Raw genomic sequence first — 13,897 nt, 5'->3', positions numbered from 1 at the left:
CTTTATATATATATATATATATATATATATTTGTATCTAGATTTTTAGAAGCAGTTCTGAGAGCGCAAATGGGGCACAAGTTTGCTTGTCACAAAATAATTCACACTCATGTACCACATATCTTTAACTTTGAAAATTAAGAAAAAAAAAAAAAAGAAAAAGCCAAAACACATCAGCCTACAGAAACACTTCTGGCTTGCTTCCCAACAAAAGGGCTAAAATGCAGAAAGTAAACAAGCACGACAGTGACACCCTTCCAACAGAAACCGTTGACTGTGTGGTGTGATTTTCAAAGGTGTGATTGAACAAAAAGACATTCTTGAGGTGGAGAACTTGTTAACCTGGTGGAACACGATTTGACTCCAGAACTGCCCCATCTTGTTTAGGGAAAATTGTAAATGAACTACAAACTGCAGTGTCTTTTTTGTTCACAAATGTCCCACATATGACTCCTTATTGGACTCTGGGGTTTGTTTTCTTGGGCCACAAGAGTACAGGTATGTTCCGATACAGTCAGGGTGAGGTGTCAAGGGAGAAAATGTGATTGTATCTGTGAGTGATGTTGAAATTGTAGAGCAAGAGGTTGGTATTACACTGGTTTCCTGTGTTAGTGTTTGCTGGAGTCATTTCCTAATCGTGCGCTTTTTGCATGTGATTATGCACACCATGATGTTTTGACAATCATTTTACAAAAATAAAAATGGTCATTCTTGCAGCTTTAGAACTAGACACTAGAATCATAAAACACTTTTCACTTTTTTATTTCGGGAAGGAACTGACATTTTTGTGCAAATTGCTCTACTAAATATGACATTTGTTTTATTTATCAGAAGAAATATGTCCTTCTGACAATTTGATAAAACAATTAATGTTGATTTTGCAATTACCTTGGCTCGTAAATAGTTCGCCAAAATACGGTCTTAACAGAGTTCATTCAACTTTGTCGTTTTTCTATTCAGCAAGCATATAACGCCAAAGGAGCAAAGTATTTCAGAGGATGTTCATCATATTTACGCAACATTTTCGTACGGTATTTAATCTGTGCTATTGATACCGTTCAGCAACCACAAGCAAATCTGACTCGATGATATGATCCAATAGGAACAGAGCATTTCCTTGATTAGCATCTAAATCAACCAATAGACGAGCTCTTTACGTCGCCCTCACGCCATGACGGGGCGGGCTTAAACCACGACCTCCCTGTTCAACATGGAGTACAGAGAGGAGAAAAAAGGCAGGAACACCCTAAAAACTTAAAAATGCACATTTAGATGTAGTTTCCGAAGATAGAAACGATGGACTCCTGATTTTAAACGGCCCACTTGGTTCCGGGACTCTTGCGTCGGGCGCCATTTGAAGTGTCGATTAGCTTCTTTTTTTTTTGTACTGTAACCACGCGAACCGGCGTCATGCGAAAGTGTCACAACTATTGAAGGGGAAAAAAAGCCCGTTACTAAATAGGGCCACTTATCTCTTATCGCTAACAATCGGAAACAGGTGATAATATCGTGACCCGCATTGGTTAGGTCCGGGTTATTGGGTGAAAGGTGACACTGAGTTTACTTGAGGTAAGTTCATGTATCGTAATAGTACGCATAAATTAAACTAGCCTCAACTCGTGTTAACTTTGGGAAAAGTAAAAGTCCATCATTCTTTATTAGTGTCATTTTACACAAATCTGGATTTTATCTAATACTGTTAATCCATTTGTCGTTTTTATATCAGCATCTATCAGTCCATAATCAATACATCCATTCATATTTTCATCTAATCTTTTAGAATGCACAATGCAGTGAGTGTGTCAGCCTCTCTGGGCTCCATTGGGCTGCTGCGTCTTTTCGGACTGTCCTGGACCTGGAGTCTGCTGGCGGGACTCGGGGTGTACCTGGGCACCAGTCGCTGGAAGTATTTCTATGTGGCAGCACGGACCGCCAAAAGAGATGTCACGTAAGACTACTTTTGTGTATTTTTCTATTTATTTTGATGGCTTTCTTGTAAAATTCCGTATCTGTTCTCTTTGTCAGAGGTCTGTGTGTATTACTAAGAGTCAAGGTGGCTTTGTGGCGCTACATGCGTGACGGAAGCAACGTCCTCACCATGTTCGCCGAGACGGTGAAACGCAACCCTAACAAGATTGCGCTCATCTATGAGGCCACGGGGGAATCGTGGACCTTCACCCAGCTGGACCAACTGTCCAACTCGGTGGCTCACTGGGCCAGAAGTCAGGGTTGGGTCACCGGAGACATAGTGGCTCTCTTTATGGAGAGTCGACCGTTGCAGGTGGCCCTCTGGTTGGGCTTGGCCAAAGTCGGCGTGGAAGCTGCTCTCATCAACTTCAACCTTCGCAAGGACTCACTCCTGCACTGCATTGGGGTGTCTCGATCTCGGGCTATTGTGTTTGGAACCGAGCTTGCTGATGGTAAAAAAAAAAAATGGAATATGAAAATTAGTCCTTTTAAGCAAAATAATTAACATGAGCTCCTTTATCTATTTATTCTGGCTATCAGCCATCTCCGAGATCAGCACCTCCCTCAGTCAATCCATGGTGAGGTTTTGTACCGGAGACCTCAGCACTCATCACGAGGCCTATCTGGGGGCAACGCACTTGGATCCAATTTTAGCGTCTACGCCGAGGCACTCCCCTTTGCCTTGTGTTAAGCATAAAGGCATGAATGGTAAATAAAAATGGCACATTCATTTTTATATTTATTAAATTTGATTATACTTTTGGTTATAGAACAGAGAATACATTTTGTCAAAGGAAAGTCAATTTAGCTCAACGTATGAGTTTTTAATTTACATGTCAAGGCACCACTGTGATAGCTACATTTTGTTTCTTCAATCTTTTTGCTAGCAAATTTTTATGCATTTATTATTATTTTTAGACTGGAATCCCCTCAGGGCAAATTGTTGGCAGATGACAGTGAGAGCAGGGAGCATGTGGAGTGAATGTTTAGAGGAATGAAGATTAGCTGGGAAAGGTTTATAAAAAAAAAAAAGTGGTCGGCCATGATGCACAGCTTAGACACAGTGGCACTGAAGACACGACAAAAGGCAGAGCTGAAGATGTTGAGGTTCCTAATAATAGTGATCAGGTTGGCTAGGATCAGAAAAAGTGTTTGGAAGATGTCCGTTGTTGTTGCTCTGGTTCTTACTTGCTCTTATCTGTAACTGGAGGTTCTGTTGTTTTCTCCCCTGCAGACTGTTTATTTTACATCTACACCTCTGGCACTACAGGACTACCCAAGGCTGCTATTGTTGTGCACAGTCGGTATGTTGCCCTCAATAAAATGTTCTCCCTCCAAAAAAAGAAATTAACAGCTGAAAGCATGTGTGCTTTCTACAGGTACTACAGAATTGTTGCTTTCGGCTACTACGCTTTTCGTATGCGCCAGGATGACATCATCTATGACTGTCTTCCGCTCTATCATTCTGCAGGTATAATAGATTATTATTTGTCAGCACTTTTTCCCCCCCACCAAGAAGTGCAAGTGATGCCTAAGCCTTCATCTTTGCCAGGTAACATCATGGGCGTCGGCCAGTGTCTGCTCAATGGCCTCACTGTCGTCGTCAAGAAGAAGTTCTCCGCAAGTCGTTTCTGGGATGATTGTATCAAGTACAACTGCACCGTAAGAGATTTATTCAAGGAGACAGTTTGTGTGTAAAGTTTATATTCCATTGCTGCGTCCCTAATTATTTCATCTCACTTGCAGGTGGTTCAGTATATCGGTGAAATTTGCCGCTACCTCCTGTCTCAGCCGGTGCGTCCGTCAGAAAAGGCCCACAAGGTTCGCTTGGCGGTCGGAAATGGTCTTCGTCCAAGCGTGTGGGAAGCCTTCACCGAACGTTTTGGCGTGACGCAGATCGGCGAGTTCTACGGAGCGACCGAATGCAACTGTAGTATCGCCAACTTGGACGGCAAGGTCAGAATTCACACCGGGTCTTTGTATTATTTGCTAAAATGAAAGAACCTAAGTGAGTTTTCATTCCTAGGTGGGCGCCTGTGGATTCAACAGTCGCATTCTGCCCAACATTTACCCCATCCGTCTGGTCAAAGTGGACGAGAACACGATGGAGCTAGTCCGGGATAGCCGGGGTCTTTGCGTGCCCTGTCAACCTGGTAATTCATACGACCCTTCCCTCGATATGGTAACCAACTTGAACGATACCCACTGTATTCCATCTGTGTTTTCCAGGTGAGCCAGGGCTCCTGGTTGGCCGCATCAATCAACAGGACCCTCTGAGGCGCTTTGACGGCTACGTGAACCACGAAGCCACTAGCAAGAAAATAGCCCAAAATGTTTTCAAGAAGAATGACTCAGCCTACTTGTCAGGTTAGCAGCACTCCGCTAATATTCATTATTGACACTATATTCTGAGGTGAACCTTGATTGTCTCTCGTAGGTGACGTCTTGGTGATGGATGAATTAGGCTACATGTATTTCCGCGACCGCAGCGGCGACACGTTTCGCTGGCGGGGAGAGAACGTGTCCACCATCGAAGTAGAGGGCATACTGAGCAGCCTCTTGGATCAGACCGACGTGGCTGTTTACGGTGTGATGGTGCCAGGTAAGCGCAACGTAAAAGAGAAAATCACTTTTACAGAGGGGGACAAGTAGATTTAGAGTAGGGGCCTCGGGACAGAACCCTGAGGCACACCTGACTAGATAAGAGTTGGATAAATTGAAAGTGTAGCATTGTATCCTAATACTTGATCTCCTCCTGATCTCCTCAGGTGTCGAAGGGAAGGCAGGCATGGCCGCCATTGCAGACGGCAACGGCACGTTCGACCTCGACGCCTTCCTGCAGAAGGTCCAGACGGCTCTCCCGCCGTACGCTCGGCCGGTGTTCCTACGACTCTCGCCGAGCGTCGACACCACGGGTAAACCACCACCACAGAGCTCCCATTTGCGAAGCACAAAGTCTTAAAGAATATCAATTCTACCACTTTCCAAATAGGTACCTTCAAAATCCAAAAAACAAGGCTTCAGAGGGAAGGCTATGACCCACGACTCACAAGCGACCGGCTCTACTTCTTAAACGTGAAAGCCGGCCGCTACGTTCCTGTAGACGACGAGCTCTTTATTGCCATAATGGAGGCCCGAGTGCATTTATGACGTGGAAGTCTGGAATTGTAACCATTCAGGGAGCAGATTTGACAAGACTACTCACCAAGGCACCACTGTTACAGGTGATTCCTTTTGTTTATTTTTTAACACTGTAAGAGTAAAATGCCGCATCACATGAGGGCATTGATAACCTCTTCCACCTCACCGAGCTTTTGCTGCACATACTTGATGCCATCCTGATTTAAGAGATAAATCCGGTGGCTTGGTCAACTTTGTCGCAAGGAGGTAGCAGTTAATCTCGTGGGGTTAAGCGACGCCATGAAGGGGGTCGCAAGGTCAAATACTAATGTTTTTAATGCCGTAGGAGGAAAAAAAAAAATCATGTCCACATGACTCAAAAGCAACAATTAATAATGTGCCTTATGTAAAAAAAAAAAAAAGAAGTGGAATTTTATGAGAAAAAAGTTTTTTTTTAATATGTCACCTATTGGTGCCCTCATTACATGTAACATGTCTAAAACCTTTAGTGACATCATCATCAGCTGACAAAGATTTAATATAGAAATCATCAGCTCTTGTGCGAACTCCAATTAAAAATCCTATCCTATAAAATGTGCCTTGAATTAGTTTCATGTTATTTTAGAATTGTGGCTCTCGAACTGTGGTCGTAGTGTGCCTGAAAAATTATGAAGAAAGAGCAGTTGGACACTAGTAAGTTAAGGTAGCGTCCTTGTCAGGAATCTTTTAGTTTTATTTAAAGTTAACCTTTCCACGCCTACTGCATATGAATTCAAACTGAATACGAGTGCTTTTTTCCACTTGATGGTAGCTGACGCCGCATGCCCACAATTGTCTCTTGTGTAAGAACAAAGACTGGATTCTTCTTCTGATTCAGCTGCTGTCTTCGCTTCGTGCGGATGCTCGTGCGTGAGGAGGGATCAGTCGGTCGAAAGAGTCAATCTAGCGGGCAGGATCGTCAGCGGGTGTTCTTTGCAAGCGGTGCAAAAGTAAGGAAAGGCTTTGGCCGTGAAGACGTCGGTGAAGGTGTAGAGCGGCTCCCTTTCCGGGGGGCTGTAAAAGGCCACCTTGCCTCGGTCCATGTCCAGCAGTATCTTGATGATGTCCGGCTTAGACTTCATGTTGAGCGGCTCCCACGGCGCCGTGCACGCCTTGTACTCGTCGTTGCGAAAGCGTATTGTCCAGAAGCCCTCGGCTGGCGTCAGCACGTGCTTGCCCTTGCGGTTGATGGACTCGCTGGCCACGCCCACCACCCAGTAGGTGTTGTCCTTTACCTCCACGGTCCAGCTATGGCGACCCTCCGTGTAGCCCTCAGCGCCTAGCATCTCGGCGCTAATGTCGAAACGTTCCGGGTTGTTGGGGACTTTGAAGTTCTGTGTTGAATTCTGGACCGCTGTCAGGTCCTCGGACAGGATGAAGCAGTTGGCAGCTGTGTTAGGATCCACGATGACAGGACCTTGAAGTGGACACTTTGTTAGACTTAACATAATTTAGTTTCCGAGTATCGGTTATCAAAATTGTTGCCAATGGTTTTGAAAAAAAAAACTCCATAGGGGCGGGGCCTAATTTCACATGTACCTGTAACTACAAAGCGAAGCGTGGAGAGTCTCTGTTGTCAAATTTAAAACAATGAAAATAAATAGAAATCAATAAAAAATATTACAACTATTTAAAAAAATATATGAAATATACCAATTGTGACATAGGAGTTGCTAATTTTTTATGAATAACTTACTATATTTAACTATTTTCCTCATTTTCTCCCACACTTGGTACTTCAGTGTGCCGATATGCTTTGCCACGTCAATCAGAGCATCAAACATTTCTTCTGGCTCGCAGCAGCTTATCCAGGTTCTGCAAATATTGAAAATTAGTCATGCGCACATCCTCGTTTGATTCATAACTTTAACAAAAGTGAGTCTCACCTCCTTATTATGTCCTTGTAATTCTGTGAACAAAAATGACCACAGCTGCTCACATCGTTTTTTGAGGCAATTTTGAATTTTTTTTAAATATTGGTCATCCCTACCTTAAGGAAGTGAATATCTTGCATTTCCATCTCCCTCTCCACTAAGCTGATCACTCTGGAGAGCGAGACCAACTCTTGGTCCAAATCGTCGATCCTCTGCTGGATGATCAGGCTCTTTGTAGCCTCCTCGTTCTTCAGGGCGGACAGCCTGGCCTCCTCCTGCTCCCTCAGGAATAGGTGGAGCGCCTCAAATTCCATCTTGATCTGCCTTTCCGTGTTATCCAACTGGATCTGCGTAAGAGAGACGCGCCTCAAATCTTCAAATGTCCCTCTTCAAATTTCTGACATTTCTGACTGAGCTGTATTTCACCCAACTCTAAGATGAGTACCTTGACGTGCTCCTGCATGTCCTCGCATACAATTTTGGCCTCCTTATACTGCTGCAACTTCTCCTTCAAAGGCAGCAGGGCTCCCTTCAGCTCTTCCTATATGAAAGTCAGTTGACCTCAAGGTCAGTAAGCTGCTGGTGGCGGACGGCGGCGCCAAAGAAATGGGTCACATCTGTGTGAATGGCTCAAGCACAGCCTGGTGACAAGCACAAAGCTCAAGTCACACTGCTCAGACCAAGCGAGTATTCTTTTCACATTAGTAGGAGCATGTCTCACTCTTGATAGAAGCCCAGCAGGCAGAATGGGATGAGCTATCATAAAAAAAAAAAGTGCACAGGGGCTCGGATTTCAGGACCCCAGCAGCCACGCTAAACCCTAAAATATCAATCTATTATTAGAATGGCAATAATCTCTGATAACCATCATCATGGATATTCAAGAAATGCCATGGCTGTGTGATTGATAGCTATAGCGATGCCACGATACATGCAGTTAAAAGTACTTCAGTGTGAGTTTATAATTTATTTTTATTATTATTTATAATTATATATTATAATTACTCATGTACAAGGATCAAAATATCAAGGTAATGTGGAAAAAATCATTTATAATCATTCTAAAATGGAAAAAATCAATAAGTAAAAGAAAAACTAAAATGCCAGACAAAATAAATAAGGAAATGTAACAACTAGAAAATAAAAAATACACATTTTAATAATTTATAAAAAATGAAAATGGTTTGATATTAATGTTAGAATATTTAAAAAAAATTTAAAAAATCCAAACAACTTAAAATAATTATACCAAAAATGTAATAATAATATATTAAAGTAAAATAATTATAAATACAAAATAGTATTTTTTACATCAAAAAGACAAATCGTAAAGTTTAAACAAATGCTAGAGGAATGAGTACTAATACAAATTCAAATTAAAATCCAAGTATAAATAATTGAAAAAGTACAATTGCATATAAAGACTGCATAAGTCCACATCTAGTAAATCACTGTGTATCATTTAAATATATAATGTTAGTGTGCCATTCACAGATGATGTGCTCCCACGTTCACCATGTGCCCCGCTTACCTTACAGTCATGTGCCCCCTCTCCAATGGGGTAAAGCCTGTGCCCCCCGTGGGCCCCACCTTTAGCGCAAGCCCCGCAGATGGGCTCCAAGTCTTCCAAGCAGAAGAGCGTGAGCTTCTGCCCGTGCTCGCCGCACGCATCAGGGTCGCTCCTAGACCTGCTGTCTGTCGCGAAGGCCTCGCGGGCCCTCCCCAGCACCATTTGGTCCATGGATCGAAAAGGAATCTTGAGCTGTCGCTTTGCGTCCTGCCTAGCTGTCTTTCCGGGAAGCCTGTCAGAGAGCCAATGTAGTCACTCAGTTAGGTCCGGCGAGGTCAACCTCTCAGTGAGCTAGTCCGACGACCATGAGCAAGGCAGGGGCTGTCCACTCCCACACCGACACGCCCCCCTAAATTCAGGACAACCTCCATCTTTAAGCCCCGAAATAAGTGTTAAGACCCTGGCTCCCAAAAGCGTATCTCATGTCGGCTGGCGTTGTCCGACTATGCGCATCGCACGTTCTCGAATCAACACAGCGGATGAAAATAGAACAGAGGCTTTGTTCACGAGGTGGCGTGTCAAGCCATGACAGCGGAGGGAAGAATTGATGACGCTGGAATATTTGCCGTGATTGCTTCTATGATATCTGAGAAGAGTGATGAAAAAAGCTGGCGACCCGCTACTCGTCGCTCATGTGAGACGCAGATTAATAGGGATTTAATTGTTGTTGGCGAAATGTGCTGAGTATTCGCGCTCAATAAAATGTATAAATATAAATACAGACATGACAAATCCATTTCCGTGTCACAAGCCAGCGAGACACACCCGAGCGCCGTCGGTTTTACAATAAACCATATTTAGAATTTCATGTGTTCCTGTGTTACATATGTATATATTTTATATTTTTTAGCATAATATAAGTCCTTTAAGATCACAAAAACATGGTATTTAAATAAAGGGGTGTGCAGACTTTTTATAAATTAGGTCAACAAAATATGAGAATCTCAAGTCTTACTTTGCCATAAAACCACAACAACCATATTTTTAAAAAGGACTTTGAAACGAAGGATTCTTATTGTGGCTCACAGTGTAATCCAGTATTTTGTTATGGAAGCAAATTACAAGAACTGACGCACTCCCCAAAATAGGACGCTAACGTAGACATGGAACACTTGGGCGGTGGGGTTGAACTTCTTACCACGAATGGAGTGTATAGCATACAAAGTACTATTTAAGGATGAGCCCGCCACTTTAAAAGCAGGCAGGTGAAGCAAAAACAATGCACGGTGTCGTCGAGAAACTATTTAGTCTTATTTTAGGTCCCACGTTTTTTTTTTTTTTTTATATCAGGGCTTCGCCAGTGCCGAATGCATTCCTATGTGATGACGCACAAGTAATGGAAGCCTTCCACTCTGCGTGTGTCCAATCAGGCTTCTTGGAGTGCATTCTGTCGGTGAAAGCTTAATCTGTACTCATCCTGGCGGACCAAATTTGTCGTCTTGTCCGCACGGGTGACGGGGCAAAAGTTCAGAGATAATGTAGCCGACATGATAACTGACAGGAGTCAACAGATGCATACTGTACTGAGGTCACAATGGAACCATGTGATGCCTGCCAGCCAATCAGTAAATAGTAATAAAATGCAATACATAGGAGTGGATGCCGTATAAGAAGTTTACAAATGTGACACTTTATTAATGAACCAATATAAAGCATTCCCGCTCATTAAAATCTGCGGTTGCAAAAGTGTACACACCCTCTCGTAACCAGCATTTTGGGTGTTTAGAATTAACCAATCGCCGCCAAATTTGTTTTACATTACCTCAGTTGAAGCCTAAATAACCTTTTCCTGTTCTTGTAGGTTTTTCCTGACTTGTTTTAGTCACATCTTTGAGCAGAAGACTCTTTGTATCCACTGAGTCCAAGTGTGAATGCTTGATGACGTGCTAGTCACGCTAAAAAAAAAATATTGAGCATCGCGATTAGGCGCCGGATGAAGAGTAACAGAAAAAGATGACACCAGAACTAGCTCTACTTGTCTTTTTCGAGTTTTATTTGCTTTTTGGTGAAGGGCACGTCGAGCATCACGTGTGTTCTAGCTTTATCGGCAACTTTACACACGAATAACGGCAAAAGCCAAGGAATATATTAGCATTAAAAGGACAAACAAAGAGTGAATGTTAGGCCAGCTGTTGCTATAAAACGAGCGGTGTGTAACAAGAATAAAAGGCATACCGAGAATATAGTATACCTCGTCTTACATGGAAAAGTTAATCTGGCTCACAGCTCTGAACATGTGACGCATAGCTCACATGACAATAAATCATCATTGTGCTCAATGGCATGAAATGTTTCGCTTGAAATACATGGAATGGAACAAGTGAATCTAGAAACAGAAGGAGGGGAAAAAATACTTCATACTGTACTTCGTACCGCCTGACAGAAAAACTCATGATTGTGTTACGGCGAGTCACAACATTGTTTTCATTCACAAAGGGCAGCAGTGTAAGACTTTGTCACAAAAGTTAAAAAAAAAAAAAATGAAGGCAAAGCACCTACAAAAAAAAAATCTGTCGAAACACCACTGCAAACCACAATAATAAACATTGAGAAATGTATTGAATTCTTGATAGTTCAGTAAATGACAGTGAATTAGATTTCATGCACTTTAATCAAAACAACAAAAAGAGGAATGAGGACCAAAAAAGAAAGACAGGTGAATTGAACATTCTCGTCATGCCAGTGTATGTACAAGCTTCATAATCTCATATTTGGTTCCAGTCATCAAGTTTTTTTTTTTTTTCCAGTATGGGGGTGACCTCATATCAGCTTCCTGTCGGGCGGCTCGGCCACGCGCCCCGAGCGCTGGTGCCGTACCTCCAGGTGTTGACCCTGCACGCAGTCAAAGTGGCGAAGCAGTTCGCCGTAGTCCACGTGGGCATGCGGGGCGCGCTTGTGCTCCACATCGGTTTCCTTGGTGTCGGCGCGCTTGGGCCCGTCCACTGTCCGCATGAGCTCCGGGTTGGGCACGCATTGCAGGCGGTGCGAGAGCAGCTGGAAAGCCTGGCTTTGCGGAAGAAGCATCAGTAGGCCGTACAGTGCCTTGATCAGGTACGGGTTGCTCTCCACGTCCAGCAGTTGGAGGCGCAAGTAGGTGAAGATGGGGCTTTCCACCAGCTGCACCAGCTTGTCCACCTCCATCAGGAAGTCAACAGTCACCTCCAGCCCGCCAAACTTCTGGATGAGGTCATAGGCGTGTTTGTAGTTCTGCGTGAGGAAGCAGAGCGACACGGTGGCGACGGGGTTGTGGCACCACGAGCGGTAGAGGCAGCAGAAGAGCGCGCAGCTCTCGGCCGTGCGCAGATCTTTCAGCTGGTTGCGTAGCTGGAAGAGCTCGGCCGACGTGAGCAGGATGGTGTTGAGCGTCTGCACCATGGTGGAGGCGAACTTCAGGTCTTCCTCCTTGAGGAGGATATCCGCCATGGAGTGGAAGATGTTCTCGGCGTGGAGGAGCAGGCAGAGCTGGCGGATGATGAAGGCCCCTCTGCTCTCCAACAGCTTCCTCTCGGCGCTGAAGCGTTTCAGGAGGTTGATCATGAACTTGTAAAAGTAGGAGTTCATGCTCGGGGTGGACGGGGAGGATTCGGCGCCCCCGGTCTTGGCCGCCTTGTTCGGCACTTTGAGCGCAGGTCCGTTGTCGACCCCGTCGCAGGTCACCGCCGGATACGTCTGGCCGGCAGGTGACGACGCGATCTCGGCCAAGACCTCCAGATCTTTGAGTATGACCTCGTCCGACTCGTCCGAGAGGGTCTTGAGCAACATGGGGAAAAGGCTGTCTGTGTGACGGAACATCTTGCGTGGAGTTTTGATGTAGAGGTGGTAGAGCCACTTGAGCACGGCGATGCGCGTCATCATGCCTGTCGAGGTGTCGTGGAGGTGGCGGTCCAGCACCTGCACGATACCGTCCAAGTCTAGGGTCACCTGAGACCTGTCGCTGCTTGCAGGGGTGAAGAAGCTGATGCTGCTGAAGCCCACTGCTTCCTGTGACGAGTTCAGCACGTCACCGCCGCCATCGTCAACCTTGTCTTCTCTCGACGGCGACTCGACACTTCCGCTTCTCTCCTCTTCTTCATCCTCGTCGTCCTCAGGAGTGACGAGCTTCATTAAACTGTAGTTACAGGCGCTCGCCGCCTCCTTGGTGTTCTTCTTGCGGTCGTCGTAGGAGAGGCACGGCAGAACTGCAGTGAGGATCCCCGACGAATACGGCAGCACTGCACGGCCGGCCAGCTGGATGAACTCCCTCATCCACGTCATGGCAGTCAGCTGAATGAGGTCATTGGTCACCTTGGTCTCATCCGCCACCTGGCAATGGATGACCAGGATGTTGGCCATCTCAGCAAACTTCACGCTGGACGGCGTCTTCTTGATCTCTTTCAGAAACTCGCCAAGCACCACCTCGCACGTCCGGCGGATCTCCTTGCTGTTGTCCCCCAGGATCTGGAAGAGGCCATCCAGGATCTCGGGGAGATAGTGCAGCAGGTTGATGTCAGGTACGGACTCCAAGACATGGATCCAGGAGATGATGAACTGCCGGGCGTACTGGTTGTTGGAGTAAATGCGCTCTCTTAGTAGAGGTACAAATGCAACGAGGTCGAACTTGTTGCTTTCAGTCACAATGTCCTTCAGGAGCCGGTCCAAAAGTTCTGAGCCACTTTTGACATTGGGGTCCGGATCAGCCGCAAGCTTGCTCAGCCCATCAAAAAGGAGATTGAAATGGGGCAGAACTGCGCCCCTGGCCACCTTGACGATATTATAGAGAGCCTCGCAGGCGTAGTAACGCAGGCGGCTGTCGGAGTCGTTAAAACAAGTGAGAACCGGCTCGATGAGCTCCTTCAAATACAGACCCGAGTCTTTACCCAGCGCTATGGAGCACGCAGCCAAACCGATGAGTCCTCCTTTGCGGCTGTGCGGGTGCTGAGACAAAGCGAACTCCGAGGCCAGGATCTGGATGACGTGTCGGATCTGAGTGGAGTTGTTCTGAGCCACGAACTCGCGCACCAGCTTCTCGATTTCCAGGGCCGCCACCTTCCTCTTCTCGTACAGTTTATCATTCAGAGCCCGGACGATGTTAGGCGTCAGCGGCGTAAAGTCCTTCTCCGTGTTCATGATCGCAGCGGAGATCCGAGCAAAGGTCTTTGTATATGTGTAGTCCCTTTGATGGTTAGGGGAAATAGGGAGAGAAACAATGCATTTAGAAGAATTTGTCACGGGGAACGAGACGTTAAGAGAACCAGGAAGCGGCGAGTAAATGCGACGCAGCTGACCGGTTGCTTCCGGCGGAAAGGAATACGTCACGTTTAGCGAACACAATTTGTTTATTTTTTATT

General features: G+C 45.3%; 3 protein-coding genes across 5 annotated transcripts; 1 reads left to right on the top strand and 2 right to left on the bottom strand.

Moving 5' to 3' along the window:
- Positions 1–323: 323 nt before the first annotated feature.
- Positions 324–5,685, top strand: slc27a1a (solute carrier family 27 member 1a). Of its 3 annotated transcripts, none has more exons than XM_088357984.1 (13): positions 324–497; positions 1,780–1,947; positions 2,025–2,419; positions 2,508–2,675; positions 3,202–3,271; positions 3,347–3,438; positions 3,520–3,629; positions 3,714–3,923; positions 3,994–4,120; positions 4,197–4,334; positions 4,405–4,569; positions 4,736–4,882; positions 4,960–5,685. In XM_088357984.1, the coding sequence occupies exons 2-13, from the start codon at positions 1,781–1,783 to the stop codon at positions 5,115–5,117; spliced, it is 1,947 nt and encodes a 648-aa protein (XP_088214110.1). In that variant the 5' UTR covers positions 324–497; position 1,780; the 3' UTR covers positions 5,118–5,685. The 3 variants fall into 3 exon arrangements, with proteins under 3 accessions (XP_088214110.1, XP_088214109.1, XP_088214111.1); XM_088357983.1 differs by lacking the exon at positions 324–497 and adding an exon at positions 1,180–1,568; XM_088357985.1 differs by lacking the exon at positions 324–497 and adding an exon at positions 1,211–1,234.
- Positions 5,497–9,005, bottom strand: trim35-13 (tripartite motif containing 35-13). The gene is made up of 6 exons (XM_088357997.1): positions 8,532–9,005; positions 7,446–7,541; positions 7,117–7,347; positions 7,013–7,035; positions 6,823–6,941; positions 5,497–6,543 (listed from the first exon to the last, which is right to left on the bottom strand). The coding sequence occupies exons 1-6, from the start codon at positions 8,739–8,741 to the stop codon at positions 6,008–6,010; spliced, it is 1,215 nt and encodes a 404-aa protein (XP_088214123.1). The 5' UTR covers positions 8,742–9,005; the 3' UTR covers positions 5,497–6,007.
- A 1,540-nt stretch (positions 9,006–10,545) lies between these two features.
- Positions 10,546–13,858, bottom strand: vac14 (vac14 homolog (S. cerevisiae)). The gene has a single exon (XM_088357986.1). It carries the CDS (start codon positions 13,674–13,676, stop codon positions 11,331–11,333), a length of 2,346 nt encoding a protein of 781 aa, XP_088214112.1. The 5' UTR covers positions 13,677–13,858; the 3' UTR covers positions 10,546–11,330.
- Between the last annotated feature and the right edge of the window lie 39 nt (positions 13,859–13,897).

Source organism: Syngnathus floridae, chromosome 17 (assembly GCF_059516105.1).
Source record: "Syngnathus floridae isolate MCC-2025c chromosome 17, RoL_Sflo_1.0, whole genome shotgun sequence".
NCBI lineage: Eukaryota > Metazoa > Chordata > Actinopteri > Syngnathiformes > Syngnathidae > Syngnathus > Syngnathus floridae.
The sequence above is the reverse complement of the archived record's forward strand: the minus strand, read 5'-3'. Positions and strand labels throughout refer to the sequence as shown.

What these genes read in the sequence shown, in the direction of transcription:
- trim35-13 (XM_088357997.1), bottom strand. Translation starts at nt 8,741, where the DNA reads ATGGACCAAATGGTGCTGGGGAGGGCCCGCGAGGCCTTCGCGACAGAC. An exon ending in AAGATATTCACTTCCTTAAG is followed by an intron (nt 7,036 to 7,116) that starts GTAGGGATGACC and finishes TTTTGTTCACAG; the next exon opens with AATTACAAGGACATAATAAG. An exon ending in TACAAGGACATAATAAGGAG is followed by an intron (nt 6,942 to 7,012) that starts GTGAGACTCACT and finishes CAATATTTGCAG; the next exon opens with AACCTGGATAAGCTGCTGCG.
- vac14 (XM_088357986.1), bottom strand. Translation starts at nt 13,676, where the DNA reads ATGAACACGGAGAAGGACTTTACGCCGCTGACGCCTAACATCGTCCGG.
- slc27a1a (XM_088357984.1), top strand. Translation starts at nt 1,781, where the DNA reads ATGCACAATGCAGTGAGTGTGTCAGCCTCTCTGGGCTCCATTGGGCTG. An exon ending in GCTATTGTTGTGCACAGTCG is followed by an intron (nt 3,272 to 3,346) that starts GTATGTTGCCCT and finishes TGCTTTCTACAG; the next exon opens with GTACTACAGAATTGTTGCTT. An exon ending in TCCGCTCTATCATTCTGCAG is followed by an intron (nt 3,439 to 3,519) that starts GTATAATAGATT and finishes CATCTTTGCCAG; the next exon opens with GTAACATCATGGGCGTCGGC.